This window comes from Xenopus laevis, chromosome 6S (assembly GCF_017654675.1).
Source record: "Xenopus laevis strain J_2021 chromosome 6S, Xenopus_laevis_v10.1, whole genome shotgun sequence".
Lineage (NCBI taxonomy): Eukaryota > Metazoa > Chordata > Amphibia > Anura > Pipidae > Xenopus > Xenopus laevis.
Window position 1 is genome coordinate 82702261 of NC_054382.1, and position 17743 is coordinate 82720003.

Consider the following 17743-nt stretch of genomic DNA (forward strand, 5'->3'; position numbering starts at 1 on the left):
CAGGAAGAAAGCAAAGGGTATTAGGTCGCTGATGGTGCCTTCGGTGCGACTGACCATATTTGTAACCTCTTCAAAAGGGCGCATGAGCCTGCAGGCATCGCGCATAAGCACCCAGTAACGGGGTAAAAAAATCCCCAGCTCTGCAGATCCAGTCCTACCACCCAGTTCAAACAGGTATTCGTTGACGGCTCTTTGTTGTTGCAGCAGACGTTCCAACATGAGGAGCGTTGAATTCCAGCGAGTCTGGCTGTCGCAAATCAAACGCCTGACTGGCATGTTGTACCGCTGCTGAATGTCAGCAAGGCGTGCCATGGCTGTGTAGGACCGTCTGAAATGGGCCGACACCTTCCTGGACTGCCTGAGAACGTCCTGGAATCCTGGGTACTTCGAGACAAAACGTTGGACTATTAAATTCAGAACATGTGCCATGCAGGGCACATGTGTTAAATTGCCCAGTCTCAGTGCTGCCAACAGATTGCTTCCGTTGTCACACACCACTTTTCCGATCTTCAGTTGGTGTGGGGTCAGCCACCGATCGGCCTGTGACTGCAGAGATGACAGGAGTACAGATCCGGTATGGTTTCTGCTTTCCAGGCACGTCATCCCCAAGACAGCATGACAACGGCGTACCTGGCACGTCGAATAGCCTAGGGGGAGCTGGGGGTGCACAGGTGTGGAGGAGGAGGACCCAGCAGCAGAGGACGAAGAAGAGGAAGAAGACGAGGTAGAGAGCGAAGGAGGAGTAGAGGTGGTGGCAGAACCGCGTGCAATCCGTGGCGGTGACACCAACTCCACTGTTGTTGTTGAGCCACACATTCCCTGCTTCCCAGCCATTACCAAGTTCACCCAGTGGGCAGTGTAGGTGACATACCTGCCCTGACCATGCTTGGAGGACCATGCGTCAGTAGTCATATGGACCTTTGGCCCAACACTAAGTGACAGAGATGCGGTGACTTGGCTCTGCACATGGTGGTACAGGTGTGGTATTCCCTTTTTTGAAAAAAAATTGCGGCTGGGTACCTTCCACTGCGGTGTCCCAATTGCTACAAATTTGCGGAAGGCCTCAGAGTCCACCAGCTGGTATGGTAAAAGCTGGCGGGCTAAGAGTGCGGACAAGCCAGCTGTCAGACGCCGGGCAAGGGGGTGACTCGCAGACATTGGCTTCTTACGCTCAAACATGGCCCTCACAGAAACTTGGCTGGGGGCAGATGACTGGGAATGGGAACTGGTGGTCAAGGTGGAAGGCGGAGTGGAGGGTGGTTCAGACGGGTCAAGGACAGCAGAGGTAGAGCAGTAAGATGCTGGACCAGAAGGAGGGTGGCTTTTAGTTTGCCTGTTGCCTTTGAGGTGTTGCTCCCAAAGTGCTTTGTGCTTGCCGTTCATGTGCCTTCGCATAGAAGTTGTACCTATGTGGCTGTTGGGCTTCCCAAGACTCAGTTTCTGACTGCACTCATTGCAAATTACAACGCTTTTGTCAGAGGCACAAACATTAAAAAAATCCCACACTGCTGACCTTTTTGAGGCTGGCAATCTGGCGGTAACAGTAGAAGTCGGCGGCGTTGGCGGCAATGGCGGGTGCGTTGGCCGGCTGACCACAGGTGCCGATACATGTTGTTGCCCTACTGTTCCCTGCGAGCTGTCCTCCCTGCTTCTTCTAAGTCTTATTCTCCTCCTGCCTCTCTGACTCTCCGTCTCTCCATCTGAACTATCCTCCTCTTGCTCTCTTCTACTGGGCACCCACAAAACATCAATCTCCTCATCCTCATTCTCCTCAGATGCATCAATTTCTTCTGACAGCTCACAGAAGGAAGCAGCAGCGGGGACCTCCTCATCACTCATTATGTCCATCTCTGTTGTGTTCTCTGCCAGAATTAAATCTGGTGTAACGTCCTCATCTTCTTCATCTTCTTCTGCCAATAATGGTTGCGCATCACTCAGTTCAAGAAACTCATGTGAAAATAACTCCTCTGACTCCAGTGAAGAAGGGGCGCCGGTGGTGGAGGAAGTGTTACGTGGGGTGGCCATAGCAGTGGAGGATGAGGATGTTGTGGTAAAGTTAGAAACGGTAGAGGATGGGGTGTGCTGTGTAAGCCAGTCAACTACCTCTTCAGCATTTTGGGAGTTCAGGGTCATTGCCTTTTTAAAACTGGGCAATTTCCTAGGGCCACAGGATAGCATAGCAGCACGGCCCCTAGTGCCTCTGCGTGGCGGCCTGCCTTTGCCTGGCATTATTTTTAAAACAACAACAACAACTCAGGTGGTGTTTCTGGAGACGGTATTATTATTGATATTTAGACAGAATGTGAACAAGCTCACACAGCTAGATGGGAGTTGTTTGAAAATGAAGATGAAGAACACACTGGGCAAAAAAGGCCTACAAGGTCAACGTATACACTACTACAGCAGTGGATACGGAATATATTATTGCTGCCTGAAAAACGTCACTCGGGTGGTGTTTCTAGAGACGGTATTATTATTGATATTTAGACAGAATGTGAACAAGCTCACACAGCTAGATGGGAGTTGTTTGAAAATGAAGATGAAGAACACACTGGGCAAACAAGGCCTACAAGGTCAACGTATACACTTCTACAGCAGTGGATACGGAATATATTATGGCTGCCTGAAAAACGACACTCGGGTGGTGTTTCTAGAGACGGTATTATTATTGATATTTAGACAGAATGTGAACAAGCTCACACAGCTAGATGGGAGTTGTTTGAAAATGAAGATGAAGAACACACTGGGCAAACAAGGCCTACAAGGTCAACGTATACACTTCTACAGCAGTGGATACGGAATATATTATTGCTGCCTGAAAAACGTCACTCGGGTGGTGTTTCTAGAGACGGTATTATTATTGATATTTAGACAGAATGTGAACAAGCTCACACAGCTAGATGGGAGTTGTTTGAAGATGAAGAACACACTGGGCAAACAAGGCCTACAAGGTCAACGTATACACTACTACAGCAGTGGATACGGAATATATTATTGCTGCCTGAAAAACGTCACTCGGGTGGTGTTTCTAGAGACGGTATTATTATTGATATTTAGACAGAATGTGAACAAGCTCACACAGCTAGATAGGAGTTGTTTGAAGATGAAGAACACACTGGGCAAACAAGGCCTACAAGGTCAACGTATACACTACTACAGCAGTGGATACGGAATATATTATTGCTGCCTGAAAAACGTCACTCGGGTGGTGTTTCTAGAGACGGTATTATTATTGATATTTAGACAGAATGTGAACAAGCTCACACAGCTAGATGGCCGTTGTTTGAAAATGAAGAACACACTGGGCAAACAAGGCCTACAAGGTCAACGTATACACTACTACAGCAGTGGATACGGAATATATTATTGCTGCCTGAAAAACGTCACTCGGGTGGTGTTTCTAGAGACGGTATTATTATTGATATTTAGACAGAATGTGAACAAGCTCACACAGCTAGATGGGAGTTGTTTGAAAATGAAGATGAAGAACACACTGGGCAAACAAGGCCTACAAGGTCAACGTATACACTTCTACAGCAGTGGATACGGAATATATTATGGCTGCCTGAAAAACGTCACTCGGGTGGTGTTTCTAGAGATGGTATTATTATTGATATTTAGACAGAATGTGAACAAGCTCACACAGCTAGATGGGAGTTGTTTGAAAATGAAGATGAAGAACACACTGGGCAAACAAGGCCTACAAGGTCAACGTATACACTTCTACAGCAGTGGATACGGAATATATTATTGCTGCCTGAAAAACGTCACTCGGGTGGTGTTTCTAGAGACGGTATTATTATTGATATTTAGACAGAATGTGAACAAGCTCACACAGCTAGATGGGAGTTGTTTGAAGATGAAGAACACACTGGGCAAACAAGGCCTACAAGGTCAACGTATACACTACTACAGCAGTGGATACGGAATATATTATTGCTGCCTGAAAAACGTCACTCGGGTGGTGTTTCTAGAGACGGTATTATTATTGATATTTAGACAGAATGTGAACAAGCTCACACAGCTAGATAGGAGTTGTTTGAAGATGAAGAACACACTGGGCAAACAAGGCCTACAAGGTCAACGTATACACTACTACAGCAGTGGATACGGAATATATTATTGCTGCCTGAAAAACGTCACTCGGGTGGTGTTTCTAGAGACGGTATTATTATTGATATTTAGACAGAATGTGAACAAGCTCACACAGCTAGATGGCCGTTGTTTGAAAATGAAGAACACACTGGGCAAACAAGGCCTACAAGGTCAACGTATACACTACTACAGCAGTGGATACGGAATATATTATTGCTGCCTGAAAAACGTCACTCGGGTGGTGTTTCTGAAGACGGTATTATTATTGATATTTAGACAGAATGTGAACAAGCTCACACAGCTAGATGGTTGTTGTTTGAAGAACACACTGGGCAAATAATGCCTGCAAGTGCACTACTATTGGTGCACTACTATGAAGAACAGCAACAGCACTGTACACGTTAAAGAACAGTAAGATAAGTAAAAGAAAAAAAAATATATGTATATTAAAAAAAAAAAAATTTCTTGGGTTGCTGCTGCTGAACTACTAGGAGCAGCACAGCAACACCAGTCCCACTCCCCAACACAGCTAGACTAATAGCACTGGGCTGTTAAAGTAGCAAAGTAAAACAACAAAAAAGAAAATAAAAGCAGTCCTTACAAGGACTATTGGGTTATTACAGCAGTCAGCAGATGAGATCAGAAGAGATCAGTGCCCACAGCAGGCAGCTACATACAGAGCACTGCAGTAGAAGGTAGATTACTAGCCAGCAAAGCTACCTAAACTAAAATGTCCCTCAAATCCCTGCAGACTTCTGTCCCTCCAATACAGAGCAGTATCAAGTAGATTACTAGCCAGCAAACTTACTATCAACTGTCCCTCAAAGAAATCAGTGAAATCAGTAACAGCTCTCTCCCTACACTAGCTCTTGCAAGCACACACAGGCAGAATGAAAAAACGCTGCAGGGCTTCAGTTTATATATGGAAGGGGAGTGGTCCAGGGGGTGTGGGGGTGGTCCAGGAGGGAGAGCTTCCTGATTGGCTGCCATGTATCTGCTGGTCTGGGGTGAGAGGTAAAAAAAAAGCGCCAGGTAAGGCGAACCCAAAATGGCGAACGTCACGCGACGTTCGCGAACATTCGGCGAGCGCGAACAGTCGATGTTCGCGCGAACAAGTTCGCCGGCGAACAGTCCGCGACATCCCTAATGTTGAAGATCAAATGCAACAGAAAAATGTTTTTGTGCTAACAGATCCAGTACTACAGCAATAAGCTTTCGCTATAATATTGTTATTGCGTGGCAAGACAAATTATTACTATGTTATGAAATGGAGTTGGATACTGAAAGAGTGGCCATACACATATACGGGCACCTTTCTATTGTTCTGTTTTTTGGGAAGTGAGACTTGCAGGTCCTTTTCACTTCACTTTCAACCAACCTTTGCATTTTTGTCAGCTGGACCAATAATCCTCGATCTACCAAGATCATGGGATTATCAGTTTAAAAGGTCCCTAAGTGGACATGTATAGCCAGATAGAAGTGCAGTATGGTTGAAGCTAAACTACCTGACAAATGTGGGCATGTATGGCCATCTTAAAAGAGAAGGAATATAATTTTACATTTGGGGGTGCCAAAAGTTAGGCACCCCCAAGTGATTAATTTTACTGTCACCCCAGGCCGGTGCTCCTATAAGTAGAAAACCACACCGGTCCGGGGTTCTTCTAGCGACCACTATAAAGCGATCATCATCCTGAAGATTTTGCACTACTGCGTCTGCCCAGGGAAATTTGAAAACCTGAAGAAGGAAGAGGTGTGGTTTTCTGCTGATAGGAGCACCGGCCCAGGGTGTCAGGTAAGTAAAAGTTATCACTTGGGAGTGCCTAACTTTTGGCACCCCAAGTGTAGAATGGTATTCTTTCTCCTTTAAGGAATTCACAACAGTCCTGTTTTTTGCTCACAAAATTTCAGGCCCATGGCTTCAAGTACACATTACATGGAAACTACATTAGCATTAGAAATCCTGAGATTCTCTGGAATATGCTTGCATCCTGTTTTGGATTTAAATATCCTTAAAGGAAAACTATACCCCCAAAATGAATACTTAAGCAACAGATAGTTTATATCAAATTGAATGACATATTAAAGAATCTACTAACTGTAACAGGAAGAAGTGAGGAAGCAAAAGGCAGAACTCTGTCTGTTAATTGGCTCATGTGACCTTACATGTGGTTTGTATGTGTGCACAGTGAATCTTACGATCTCAGGGGGCGGCCCTTATTTTTTAAAATGGCAATTTCCTATTTATGATTACCCAATGGCACATACTACTAAAAAAGTATATTATTATGATAATGGTTCATTTACATGAAGCAGGGTTTTACACATGAGCTGTTTTATCATACTGAAATAAGAAACGTTGTAAATACAAACGATAAAATATTCTGCATAATTTCTGAAATAATAAAATTCATCTTCACTATCCCTCTCTCAGCATTTGTTTCTCTTCATTCTGTCTTCATGCAGCAGTTGGGTGTCAGTTGGGTGAAGATGAACTTGATTATTTCAAAAACAGTACAGAATATTTAATTAATTGTATTTAGAAAGTTTCTTATTTCAGTATGCTGAACCTTAAATAAAATTTTAATTTTTGCAATAGTTCCACTTTAAATATGGTATCAACTGTGACAAGATACACTAGCAGAATTAATGTGAATTTTTTGGTAAAAATCGGTCCTGTGTGCACATTAACAGCCAGTTGTTATCATTAAAGTCAATTGCAGTCCACATTGACAGTACTGGTGCTGTCCGCCGCCAAAGAAAGATTAGGTAACTGCAATTGAGAGTAAATAATACATGATATATACAGTATACATATATATATATATGGTCTACATGCTTCATTTATTGCTGCCAAGTGCAGTATGGTTGTGAAAAAATTAATTTTGTTGTTCTACTAAATGTCATTAGAGGTACTTGCCATTCCTTGAACTCACTTATGCAGTACATGTATGGGATCCGTTATCCGGAAACCCGTTATCCAGAAAGCTCAGATTTACAGAATGGCCATCTCTCATCTAAATTAAGGAAAGATCCATTTTCCTGAAAACCCCAGGTCCCGAGCATTCTGGATAAAAGGTCCCATACCTGTATGATCTCACCTCCTGTTGCCCTCTGAGGAAGTGTTGTATCACGAAACGCGTCATACCTCAGATGCTAAGTTTGTCTGATTGATATTATGTCCAAATAAAGAATTTAACTTTTTAATTTTCTGGAGAAGAGCGATGTTTGTTTGATGCCCAGGAGTGCGCTGCCTCCAAATATTCTACCTGCCCAGTATATTGGGCTGGTTTTAAGCCAGATATTGTTAGGGCATGCTGTTGGGTGTCCCTCCTACACAGCTCAATAAGCTGCCAACTCATTCTGGAGGGGCCAAGTCCCCATCTTTTATTGTCCCATGTATAGCAAACTTTAGGCTAGAATTTATATGTATTATTATATTATAGCAAGGGGACTGTAGGAAGAACAATTAACACATTTCTAAACTCACACATCCATAAATGGAGTTCTAGGATTCCAGCCAAAACAATCTGTCACCATGCAGGTTGGATTTTGCAATAAACTGCCCTCCACCCCATTCATTTTGGCATACAATGTTATTTCAATTGCAAAGGAAAGCCCTAGCTACAGTATGTCTTATTTGCTCTCTGCAAACTGTTGGGCTTGTAAGCCCAACCGATACATTCACTTGTAGATAAACACCTGGCAAGGTTATTTTTAATTTATGATCTTTAAGATGCATATTAACATTTAATGCTTCATGGAAACTGGGCACCTGTATATCCCAGGAATGCCTGTCTACTTCTTCAGAGCTATAATCCAGAGCTATAATTCCACTCCCACCCAGTTAAATAGCAGTTTGTGCGCAGTAGGATGATTAGACTTGTATAACCCTAAGCACGCACAAATGTGTTGGGAGAAAACTTTCGTTTTGTTACAAATTTACATTAGCTCTCAAATATCACAATAATTGTATAATACAGTACCTGACTAAGCGGGTCCACCGTTTTCCTCTTTATCTCCCCAATATGCAAATAACTAAAACAAAATCAATATATGAATAATTTATAAAATGTATACATTTACAAGTAAAGTGAAATAAAGTACTTAACATACCATAAGTAGATTTAACATTATGAGTTTTCGAAACTGACACATATAAAATATATATTTATAAAATACATACTTATTCTTATACTTATACATAAAATACATACTTATTCATATCAATTATTGAATCAGTAATATTTTATAATAATTCTGACAATATAACCTGTGATATAGTACATGCAAAACTTCACTGAACATTCTGTGGGCATATTCACTTGTTTTTCACACAGTAGATTACACCTTACAAAATATATTTTTTATTGGAAGGGTTTAGTTTTCTCAACTGTCACATATAAAATCTATTTTAGCAGGCATCTCATGTCTGATATGAATTATAGAATCAGTAATATTTTAAAATAGTTCAGCATAACATAACGTGATATACTTCGTAGAAAACTTCTCTGAACATTCTTTTAATGTGAATATTAATATGTTTTTCATGCAGTAGTTTATAGATATTTTAATAAGACAGCTCTAAATCAGAGGAGAATGGGCCACCCCAAGAGTGTTCTCATCATCATTTATTTATTTATATACTGTAGCACCAGCAAGTTACACATGGATTTACATAAATTTACAATGAACAGGGGTCTAACAATAATTTAACAAACAAAGGTTAAAGAGTAAAAATAGAATCAGAGGGCCCTACTTACAATTTAAACAGTTAGGGTACATTTGAAACAAAACTATGGAAAGATACACTGGATACACTGAATAAGCTTTTCTAAACAGGTTTTTTTTTGTCAGTGTAGGTAAGTTATTTGAATTTGATTCAAGAATAGATTGAGAGCCAGTAAATACACATAGGGGTAGTGGCTGATGTGGAGCAATAGAATGATCTAACAGTAGTGTTTAGAACAGACTGGAGAGAAAGGCAATATCTTAAAACACCTGCAAGAAGTAAGTTGCAGTAGTCAAGGTGGGAGACAGGTCTATATGGAAGCTATCCACAAAACTGTCTACCTATGCTGCCCTACACATTTCATAGCTTCAGCAGCTTCGTCAGGGGTGTTAAAGGCTTGCAGCTAGTACCCATTGGCCCCAATACAGGCATGTTGAAATTACTGTTTGGGGTGTGGGTTGTAAACTAGCAGCAATTAGGTATCTGCTCTCACTTGGTTGCAATGTGTGCTGCAGCCACACCATGACATGGTCCATCCAGTGTAGTTGTTAATATGTTTTTAAGGGCATTGTCCTGCACAATATTGAGGGTTGAGTAATGGTGACTTTTCTTAATTTACAATCATGTGGTATAGTTTCTAGTGTTCTAATAATTGTACTTTATTCAAAGATTTCACAAACTGATTTGCAACTCTTAAACAAAGATTAGTAATCTGTGAATCTGACCCATTTTGTTTAGTCAAAAATTAGTGAAACTGCAAAAATTTGCCAAAATGCATTAAAGTTTATGGGCAACAACCTTTTTTTGAGGCGCAACAAATTTTGTGACAAATGTTCGACGCACAGCAATTTTTTTTCACCTATTAGAGCCTGTGGGGTCATTTTCAGGTGAAACTTGGTGAAAAATTTCGCTCATCTCTAACAAAGATTCATCTGAGAAGTATTGATATTTAAATAGTTTGTTACCATTAAGACTTTAGGGATAAAGTATTTAACATGAGTCTAATGATTTAAACAGCTCCCTGCAATTTAGTTTTTATGAGCTGCCAGTCATTTCTAAAGTTACTCTGTTTGTTTAAGTCACCAAGAGATTTCATGTATGCAAGGAGACAAAATAAACAGGGATATCCCAGAAGAAATACCTTTACTTATGGGAGAACTAACAATGATTTGCACAGCAAAATATTATTCTCGATTGCCTGGTACAGGTAACGTTTTACAGGCATGTAAAAAAATTGTGACTTAAAATTGAAGCGCTGGATCAAATAACTTTAATTGAAGAGCTGGATCAAGTACTGTGTCCCACTTCTACTAAATTAAAATAAAGTAGACAAACATGTCATAAGGTAAGGAAGAGCCAAATGTATTCAGAAAAATAATCCATTGCATCTAAAACATAAATATTTCTAACACTAGTTGGCAACCTCTGGACCCAATAGCCAATATGCTTAGCATTAGAAGAAATAAAGTACATTTGGTTGCCTTCATCTGCATCAACTTGTAAAGTGTTTTAGGAGGGTTGAACTCCTGGCCCGGACTGTGGATTCTGGCAAATGCCTTAAGGGCTCCTGTAAGGTGCCATAGACAGTTGCTTTTTAGTGGGCTGGTGGCCCCTACATGGTATAAATGTACTTAAAATACGAGGGCCTATATCTGACCCCGTTGAACTCAACTCAAGGTTACTGCAGCTGAACTAACACTATGACACTAAATGACAGAATAACATCCTTAATATCAAACCTCAGCAGCTACTTTCAAATACACTATTAGTCATATGAAGATGATAGGTGAATGTGGCCAGCTAATATACTGTATGCATTATGAAGAAGTGAATGTTTCACTCATCCTGCAGAGCTAGCACTGGACATCTTCCCCTTTACCATGAATAAATACATGGAAATCTATTCTATAGATCTTGATATCTGAAGATTTGTTTGTCACCACAAATGTTTCACTAAGGGGAATCCTGTCCTAGCACACCAGACCTGAAAAGACAATAGTAAAATAACCTGCCTCACTATGAGAGGGACTACAACTCAAACTATTGTTTGGTAGAACTTCCCCCAAGTCTGCTAGATTTAATGGTGCAACATTCAGGCTGCATCATGACAGATCTTCCCACAGGCATAATAAACATTCTTCCTTTATCTGCATAAAATGAATTACCTATTTCTAAAGCACTGATATAGAGAGAATGTGTTTCTCTAGTAAACTGCATATGTTAAACGTTCTTTGCACTTTTGTAAAACGGCATACGTCAGTCAGAATTTAGGCCAATATTGTATACCATTCTGGACTTGATGTAGTCCACTGAAAGCAAAGGGACCAAAGAGTAGAAAGCAGAGAAAACTACACAAGTTTAACAATTATACCAGTCTCTACATGTTTAGAAATGTACTCATTTTTATTTACATTTTTCTCAAATTGGGCCAGATTAAATTCAGTGAGAAAAACTTCCAATTCCAAAATTTCCCATTGACTTATATGAGACTGTTCATGAGTTAAAACATGCAATATGTTTTTCTCACGGGACTGAATCTGGCCCAGGTCATTGCACAAATTTTTAAAGACCCCGGAGCAGGCTATAAACATTGCTATCATAACATATCATCATAGGAAAAAAAACCAATGTTCTTTCTGTTAAAATAACACTAGTCCATATATATTTATAACATATCCTTTAAGTTCTATAACTGAATGGCAGTGCTCTCTTTTCTCAGAAATCATTGGTTTTTATATGCAAATAAAAATACACAGAAACTATTCAGCCAATTTGCACAAATGCCCCCACGGACGTGCATGCGTTTTATTAAATAAGAAAATGTTAGTGGTTTCAAAGTTATTTGTAAATATAATTGCAACCAGGGTCGGACTGGACATTGGGGGCCCACCGGGTTACAAATGGAAGCACGATTTCTGCAAAATCCGGCACGCATGCGGCAAATGCCGGCATACAGCTCGCATGCGCCAAGACCCGGCGCTGATAATTGTTTTTGGGGGAGGTGCCCGGGAGATCGGGGTCTGGGCCGGCCAGTCCCACCCTGATTGCAACTGAAAGCAATGTATTATTTTCTGTTCTTTGGTTCTGTTGCTGGTTAAGCATGAAACGCATTAGGCTCCATTGTCATTTTAATATGATGCAATAAATACTCTTTTTAAATCCGCATGAATATAGAGAATTTTTTTGAGTTTAATCAGAACCAGTATGGCCTAGAATATAAACAGCCAGGCATATTCTTCTTTCAACAGCAGTTATAACTACAATTCAATTTAAACCAGTAAACATTTTTAATTCCTGTTTATTTATAATGTTTTATAGGTATATTTATAAGTTTTATATATTCTTTTGATGTGCATAAAACAGATTTTGAGTGATATTACATTAAAAAATTAGGGCAAATCAAAAATGTTTCCACGGCTTTGCAAATCAGTTCAGTCACAGAATTCTGAGCATATTTGCGAGATTTTAGCCCATGAAGAATAATCAAATTTGACTGCCGAAAAATGAAGGAATTATTTTTTAATACTTTTATTATGAACTTTAGGGACAAGGTTTTTACTTAATCAAGGGATTATCATCTAATAAAAATTTTTGCTTTCTATGCATAAATAATAACATTACTATATATCATAAATAATAATATCACTATGTATTTACTAGTGTTCTGTTGCAACTGATTCCCAGAATACCCATAGCAGCTCTAGTTTATGTTTCTCACAGTGGACAAGAGTTAACCTGTGATTGGTTGCTAAGGGTTACTACAGTAGAATAAAATTACACAAATTCTATATATCCCCCAAGACTTGAGTGTGTTGTCAATAATGTGTTATCAACTCTTCTGGTAGCAATACCTCCATCTTAGGTATATAATATACATTAAAAGCAGCAGATCTAGCTTCTAAACTGTATTTTTTGGCACTCTACATGCTTCATGTACTACATAGAACTTTGTAAAGTGACAAAGATCTGCTGGTTTTAGCTTCCTTGTTTTCTAATCTTTGTGATGGTAATTTAGCTTAGTACCATACTTACTCCAGCTTCTTGAAGGTCTCCCTTCCTCCAGCTACGTAGCACTCTCCAGGTTGCAAATCGTCCAGTGAGTTAATCCTGTGTCCATTTTGTGGGGTGTAAATATTCCTGACTGCACCAAACGGTGCTTGCACCCCACCTGTGACATCCTTTAAGAACACGTCAAAAGTACCCACTCGCTTTTCGTGGATTAACATGCGGCGTCCACGATAGAAGGGGTCCCCATTCCTGAAAACATGCACTGATTTCACAGTGGGCTGCTGGTCAAGAGGGACTAAGGGGCGGCCAGCACCCCCTGCAACTGAAGCTGTTTGCATGCTCTACACACTTCAGATAGCCCTTGGTACTTCCACTGAACCTAAAACTGAAATAAACACAGAATCGTCAGCCACCAGCATCAGCATGCACCAACCTAAGCTCTTAGCTGCGAGCCCAATCACTGTAACTAAGACCCAAAACTTAGCAGAAACCCCTGTCATATCTAATACTGCATTACATGAGCACACAGCTGCAATGGCAGCCGCTCTAAATATAAACACCAACCTATACAAAAGCAGTACCCTAATCTCTACACATGCATCAACTGTCTTCAGCAACTAGCAGCACCCCTCCAAGTTAAATGGATTGTTCTCCTTTAAAATTAACTTTTTGTATGATCAATTTGCAATTGATTCTCATTTTTTATTAATTGTTCGTTTATATTGTTTGTTTTTTTAGCTATTTAGCTTTTTATCCAGCAGCTCTCCAGTGTGCAGTTTCAGCAATCAGGTTGCCGGGGTCCAAATTACCCTAGCAACCAGGCACTGAGTTAAATAAGAAACTGGAATATAAATAGGAAAGGCCCTGAATAGAATGATGAGTAATAAAAAGTAGTAGTAACAATCAATTAGTAGCCTTACAGTGCATTTGTTTTCTAGATGGGGTCAGTATCCCCCCCCCCATTTGAAAGGGAAGGGGAAGGCAAATAATTCAAAAACTATAAAAGATAAACGAAGAATGTCAATTGGAAAAGTTGGCCATTCTATAGCATACTAAAACTTAATTTGAATAAATAAATACATGTGCCAACCCCAGCAGTCATTGACACAAATAGTGGCAAGCACATTCATAAAAAACTTTAAACACGGCTGGGCTCAGGTACATCCAAATTAGTAAATTACATGTGCAACAGGTTGTATATCTATAAGTAACTAAGATCAAACAGAAAGGCTAATCCCCACATTGGATGGAATTGGATGGAATTAAAGAAGAGAGGACCAATGGCAATGCAGGAAAAGCAGGAGCCCAGTGTGGGAAAGGGAATAAAAGAGGTGGAGGCATCAGCAGTGATTAGCCCTGGACAGCCAGGCTGCTGAGAATAGCACTGCTGCAGGGATTCAGTTTGGACCCCTTTTTCCTAAAATCTTCCAGCTGCATCCTTGCCAGCCCAGCTCCATGTAAAAGCGTACAACCTTCCAGAAGCCTCACCTGACTGTCCCCTCAGCTTGTCACTGCACGACTGACACCTGGTCTGGAGCAAGGAGCAATGCCACCTGCAGCCGCCCTCTCCCTGGCCACTCCCCCTCCCACCCCATATTAATATGTGTGTATTAAACCTGTTGGGAAATACTGTATTTTCGCCCCAATCCTCTATCCTCGCACTGGTGGGTAACCAAAATGTTCATTCAGAAGTCCTACCAGCACTTTATACTTGTAACGGGATCATCCAGCACTCAGACACTTTACACAGGTCACATCACGTTTTGTTTTCTCAAGCTTTCAGGGAATCCCCTGACAACCAAGTCAACGACGATCACATGGTTATCAGCTGGCCACGCCCACAACTCCATGTGTGGTTGGGCTGTTTTTGTATACTGTAGTGCACATTGTTGCACTGAGTCTTTTTGTGTTTGTAACAAGCAGCTTGCTGTTGTGCCAGTTGCATTACTCAGCAGCGGTTACTGTACATTCCTCTGACCTGACTCCAGAAACTGATACTGTGTTTGAGAATAAAATGTTTTACAAAGTGCTACCTATTGTCTAGTAAAAGTGAGGAAGGATTTTCTACTGCATACTTTGCTCATTTTATCGGGAGCCAGTGAATTTGCCTCTACATTTTTTGGAGTGTGGGAGGAAACTGGAGCATAGTGTACAGAAACCAACGCAGGCATGATCAGAACATACAGAACTCAATGAACACAGTACCCTAGCTTGTATGACTGCAAAATTGCAATATGCTGCCCACATTTCTTTATTTTTCACCTCCAGGTCAAACCACAATGAACTACATTTAAATATGAATAAATAATTTGATATGTCACCCAAAATCCATGTCAATCTGCTATATAATCATAATATCTAAAGATGACAGAATTGCTCAGTGGAGATCTGTAAATTGCACAGGAAAGGTATTAGTTACCAGTGATTTTGCTATTAAGTTGGTGTTGGGAAAGCCACCGAACTGTAGTTAGGCTGCCAACTGTGTTTAGCAAGGGTTTATTTTTCCTTGGTTTTCATTTCTTTCTGTGCTTGTTACCAAAGACTGTGTAACAGAATAAACTGCAGGTACTTGCCTTTAAGAAGATCGACTTCTGTGACTGCTTTGTTTAGCCTGGAATGTTTCTGGCCTATGTGGTGGAGGGCCGGATAATGGAAGCCAGTGTTGACTGCTCCCCCTTTTATACTACACCCATTTAAAGCACACCCATGTTATCACATGAACTTTTAAGTTCCATGTCCACATTAATGGTAGTAACACACCTAAAAAAAACAAAATGCTTGGTGTTCACTGCACTGATATAGCTCATCACTCATATGTGTAAAATGTAAGTCATTCCATTAAATATACCATAAACATTCCCTTAAATCCATATGCCGCCTCCTCCCCTGTGGATAACTGAGCATCCCCCGGCACATGATTAAACACCATTGGAGCCCCTAACAACAATTTCCAAATGCTAACAAACCCCAGAACAAACCCAACTAGGCTCATGTCCTACAGGGTACAGAGTAGGTCAGGCAGAGTATGGCACACACAGGAAGCATAGTGCAGGCAGAGTATGGCACACATAGAGAGCATAGGGAAGGCAGAATACAGAAGGGGACAGGGACTGTCAGTCCTATCAGGACTCTAAGATGGACAGTTCATACTGTGCTACATACAGTGACATAATGCTGGTGCCCCTCCAGCAGTTTGTCTGGGGTGTAAAATAATGAAGACTGGTGAGGTATTTTCAACATGAAACCACTTGTGATTAGTAACCTCACACGGGGTTTCCTTAAAGATTGATTGTACTTTTTATATATATATATATATATATATATATATATATATATATATATATATATATATATACAGTATGTATATATATATATATATATATATATATATATATTATGCAATGTTTGAGTCATCTATATGCATAGTTTACGTAATGATTAGTTGTCAAAAGGCCTGTTCATGCATCCTCACCACTGAAGCATAACAAAACTCACAGGCCAATGGAAAAAAAACCTTTTCTCTGCCATTAGATATAGAATTAATGAATAATTCCAGTGCAGCATTAATGACCATCATAGATGGGGCAGTTTATATTCACACACCCTGTGTCTGACCACCATCCCTCCCAAACCCCTGACAAATGTTCATTTCCACATGGCATTTTTTAATATCCCTCAAACCAAACGAAGACCTTTTCCGGGGTAATTCAGTTAATATTGAATTAATGCAATACCAAACCTGATAACCTGAGTGGATTATGACAACATCTGTATGCCTACTAAATGGTTAATGGTCAATTAGGGTTACCCAAACCCTAGACTAATGCATAACCCAAATCATTGTAATTGTATTGGTCATTTGAGAGTCACAGTAGCAGTCCTTTTTCCATTGTAGAGGTTGTTCATTCAGCTCAGTGGCTTAAGATGGCCAGAGCTGCAAAGATATAGTTGTACAAAAGGAAGATTCGTACTATTTTCGGATTGTGTGTGGCGCATCACGATGTTTTTCGTACCATGGGGATTGGTTGTATAGTCGATCAGACAGGTTACAAGATTTATGTTGGCTACTAAAAAGATCTCTGCATGTAGTTCCTATCTGACGAATATCAATGGGCGATTGTCACTACTATTTCCCGGACATAACTTTTACTGTCTGTCAATTAATAGCCAGAACATCGTCTGATTTTTTATTTTCCATACTTATTTAATCTGAATGCTTAGTAGTAGATCGGTAGACACAAACGAGCGTTCATTGCACAATGAAATAAAACTTGCTCTTCTATTGTCAACCTTATTGTTAAACATTATAAAACATAATGGCAATTGTCCTTTGCTAGCAAAAGTGAATAGTGAGTGAAATATACTGTACCCTGCCAGCTTCAAATACATGGGTCTTAGATTCCAAATGAAATACTGTGTTAATACATTCTTCCCCATGGGATGTGTGATTTCTTGGGCTTATTTGTAAGCACTTAGATGTATTGTGCCCACACAAAAACATACCTCCCAACATGGGAAAAATGGAAAGAGGGACAAAAAGATCTGCTGAGCTACACGTGGTAACAGGCCTGGACTGGGAGTCCATTCCAAGTACACAGAGGCCCAAACAGCCCCCTACCAGCCCACTATATGGTAACTTTCTATGGAACCATACAGCAGCCCCTCTGGCATTTGCCAGAACCCACAGATTGCTAGTCCAGGCCTGCATGGTAAAATATGTTGACTTCGCCCATTTTGTGGCCACACCCCCTAATTACCATGTCCATTTTACAAAATTTGGCAGGTTATGAACGTTTGAACACATATCTAGGAGTTTTAGGACCATGTTTTATGTGTTATAACAGTTTTTCTAATGAAGGTGAAAGTGCCATTGAAGATGTGAGTCACGGGTTTCCTAGAGACCTGCTTATC

At 40.4% G+C, this 17743-nt stretch overlaps 1 protein-coding gene across 3 annotated transcripts in view; it reads right to left on the bottom strand.

Moving 5' to 3' along the window:
• Nucleotides 1-14632, bottom strand: part of dcdc2.S (doublecortin domain containing 2 S homeolog) — an 84768-nt gene extending 70136 nt beyond the window's left edge. For 2 of the 3 annotated variants that reach the window (XM_018269521.2, XM_018269520.2), the window contains exons 1-3: nucleotides 14531-14632; nucleotides 12857-13217; nucleotides 8079-8130 (exon numbers count right to left, since the gene is read on the bottom strand). In XM_018269521.2, the coding sequence (XP_018125010.1) occupies nucleotides 8079-8130; nucleotides 12857-13170 (366 nt within the window). In that variant the 5' untranslated portion in view covers nucleotides 13171-13217; nucleotides 14531-14632. Of the gene's footprint in view, nucleotides 1-8078; nucleotides 8131-12856; nucleotides 13218-14320; nucleotides 14384-14530 lie in introns of those variants that run through there. The other variant, XM_041567761.1, reaches the window with a different exon arrangement.
• Between the last annotated feature and the right edge of the window lie 3111 nt (nucleotides 14633-17743).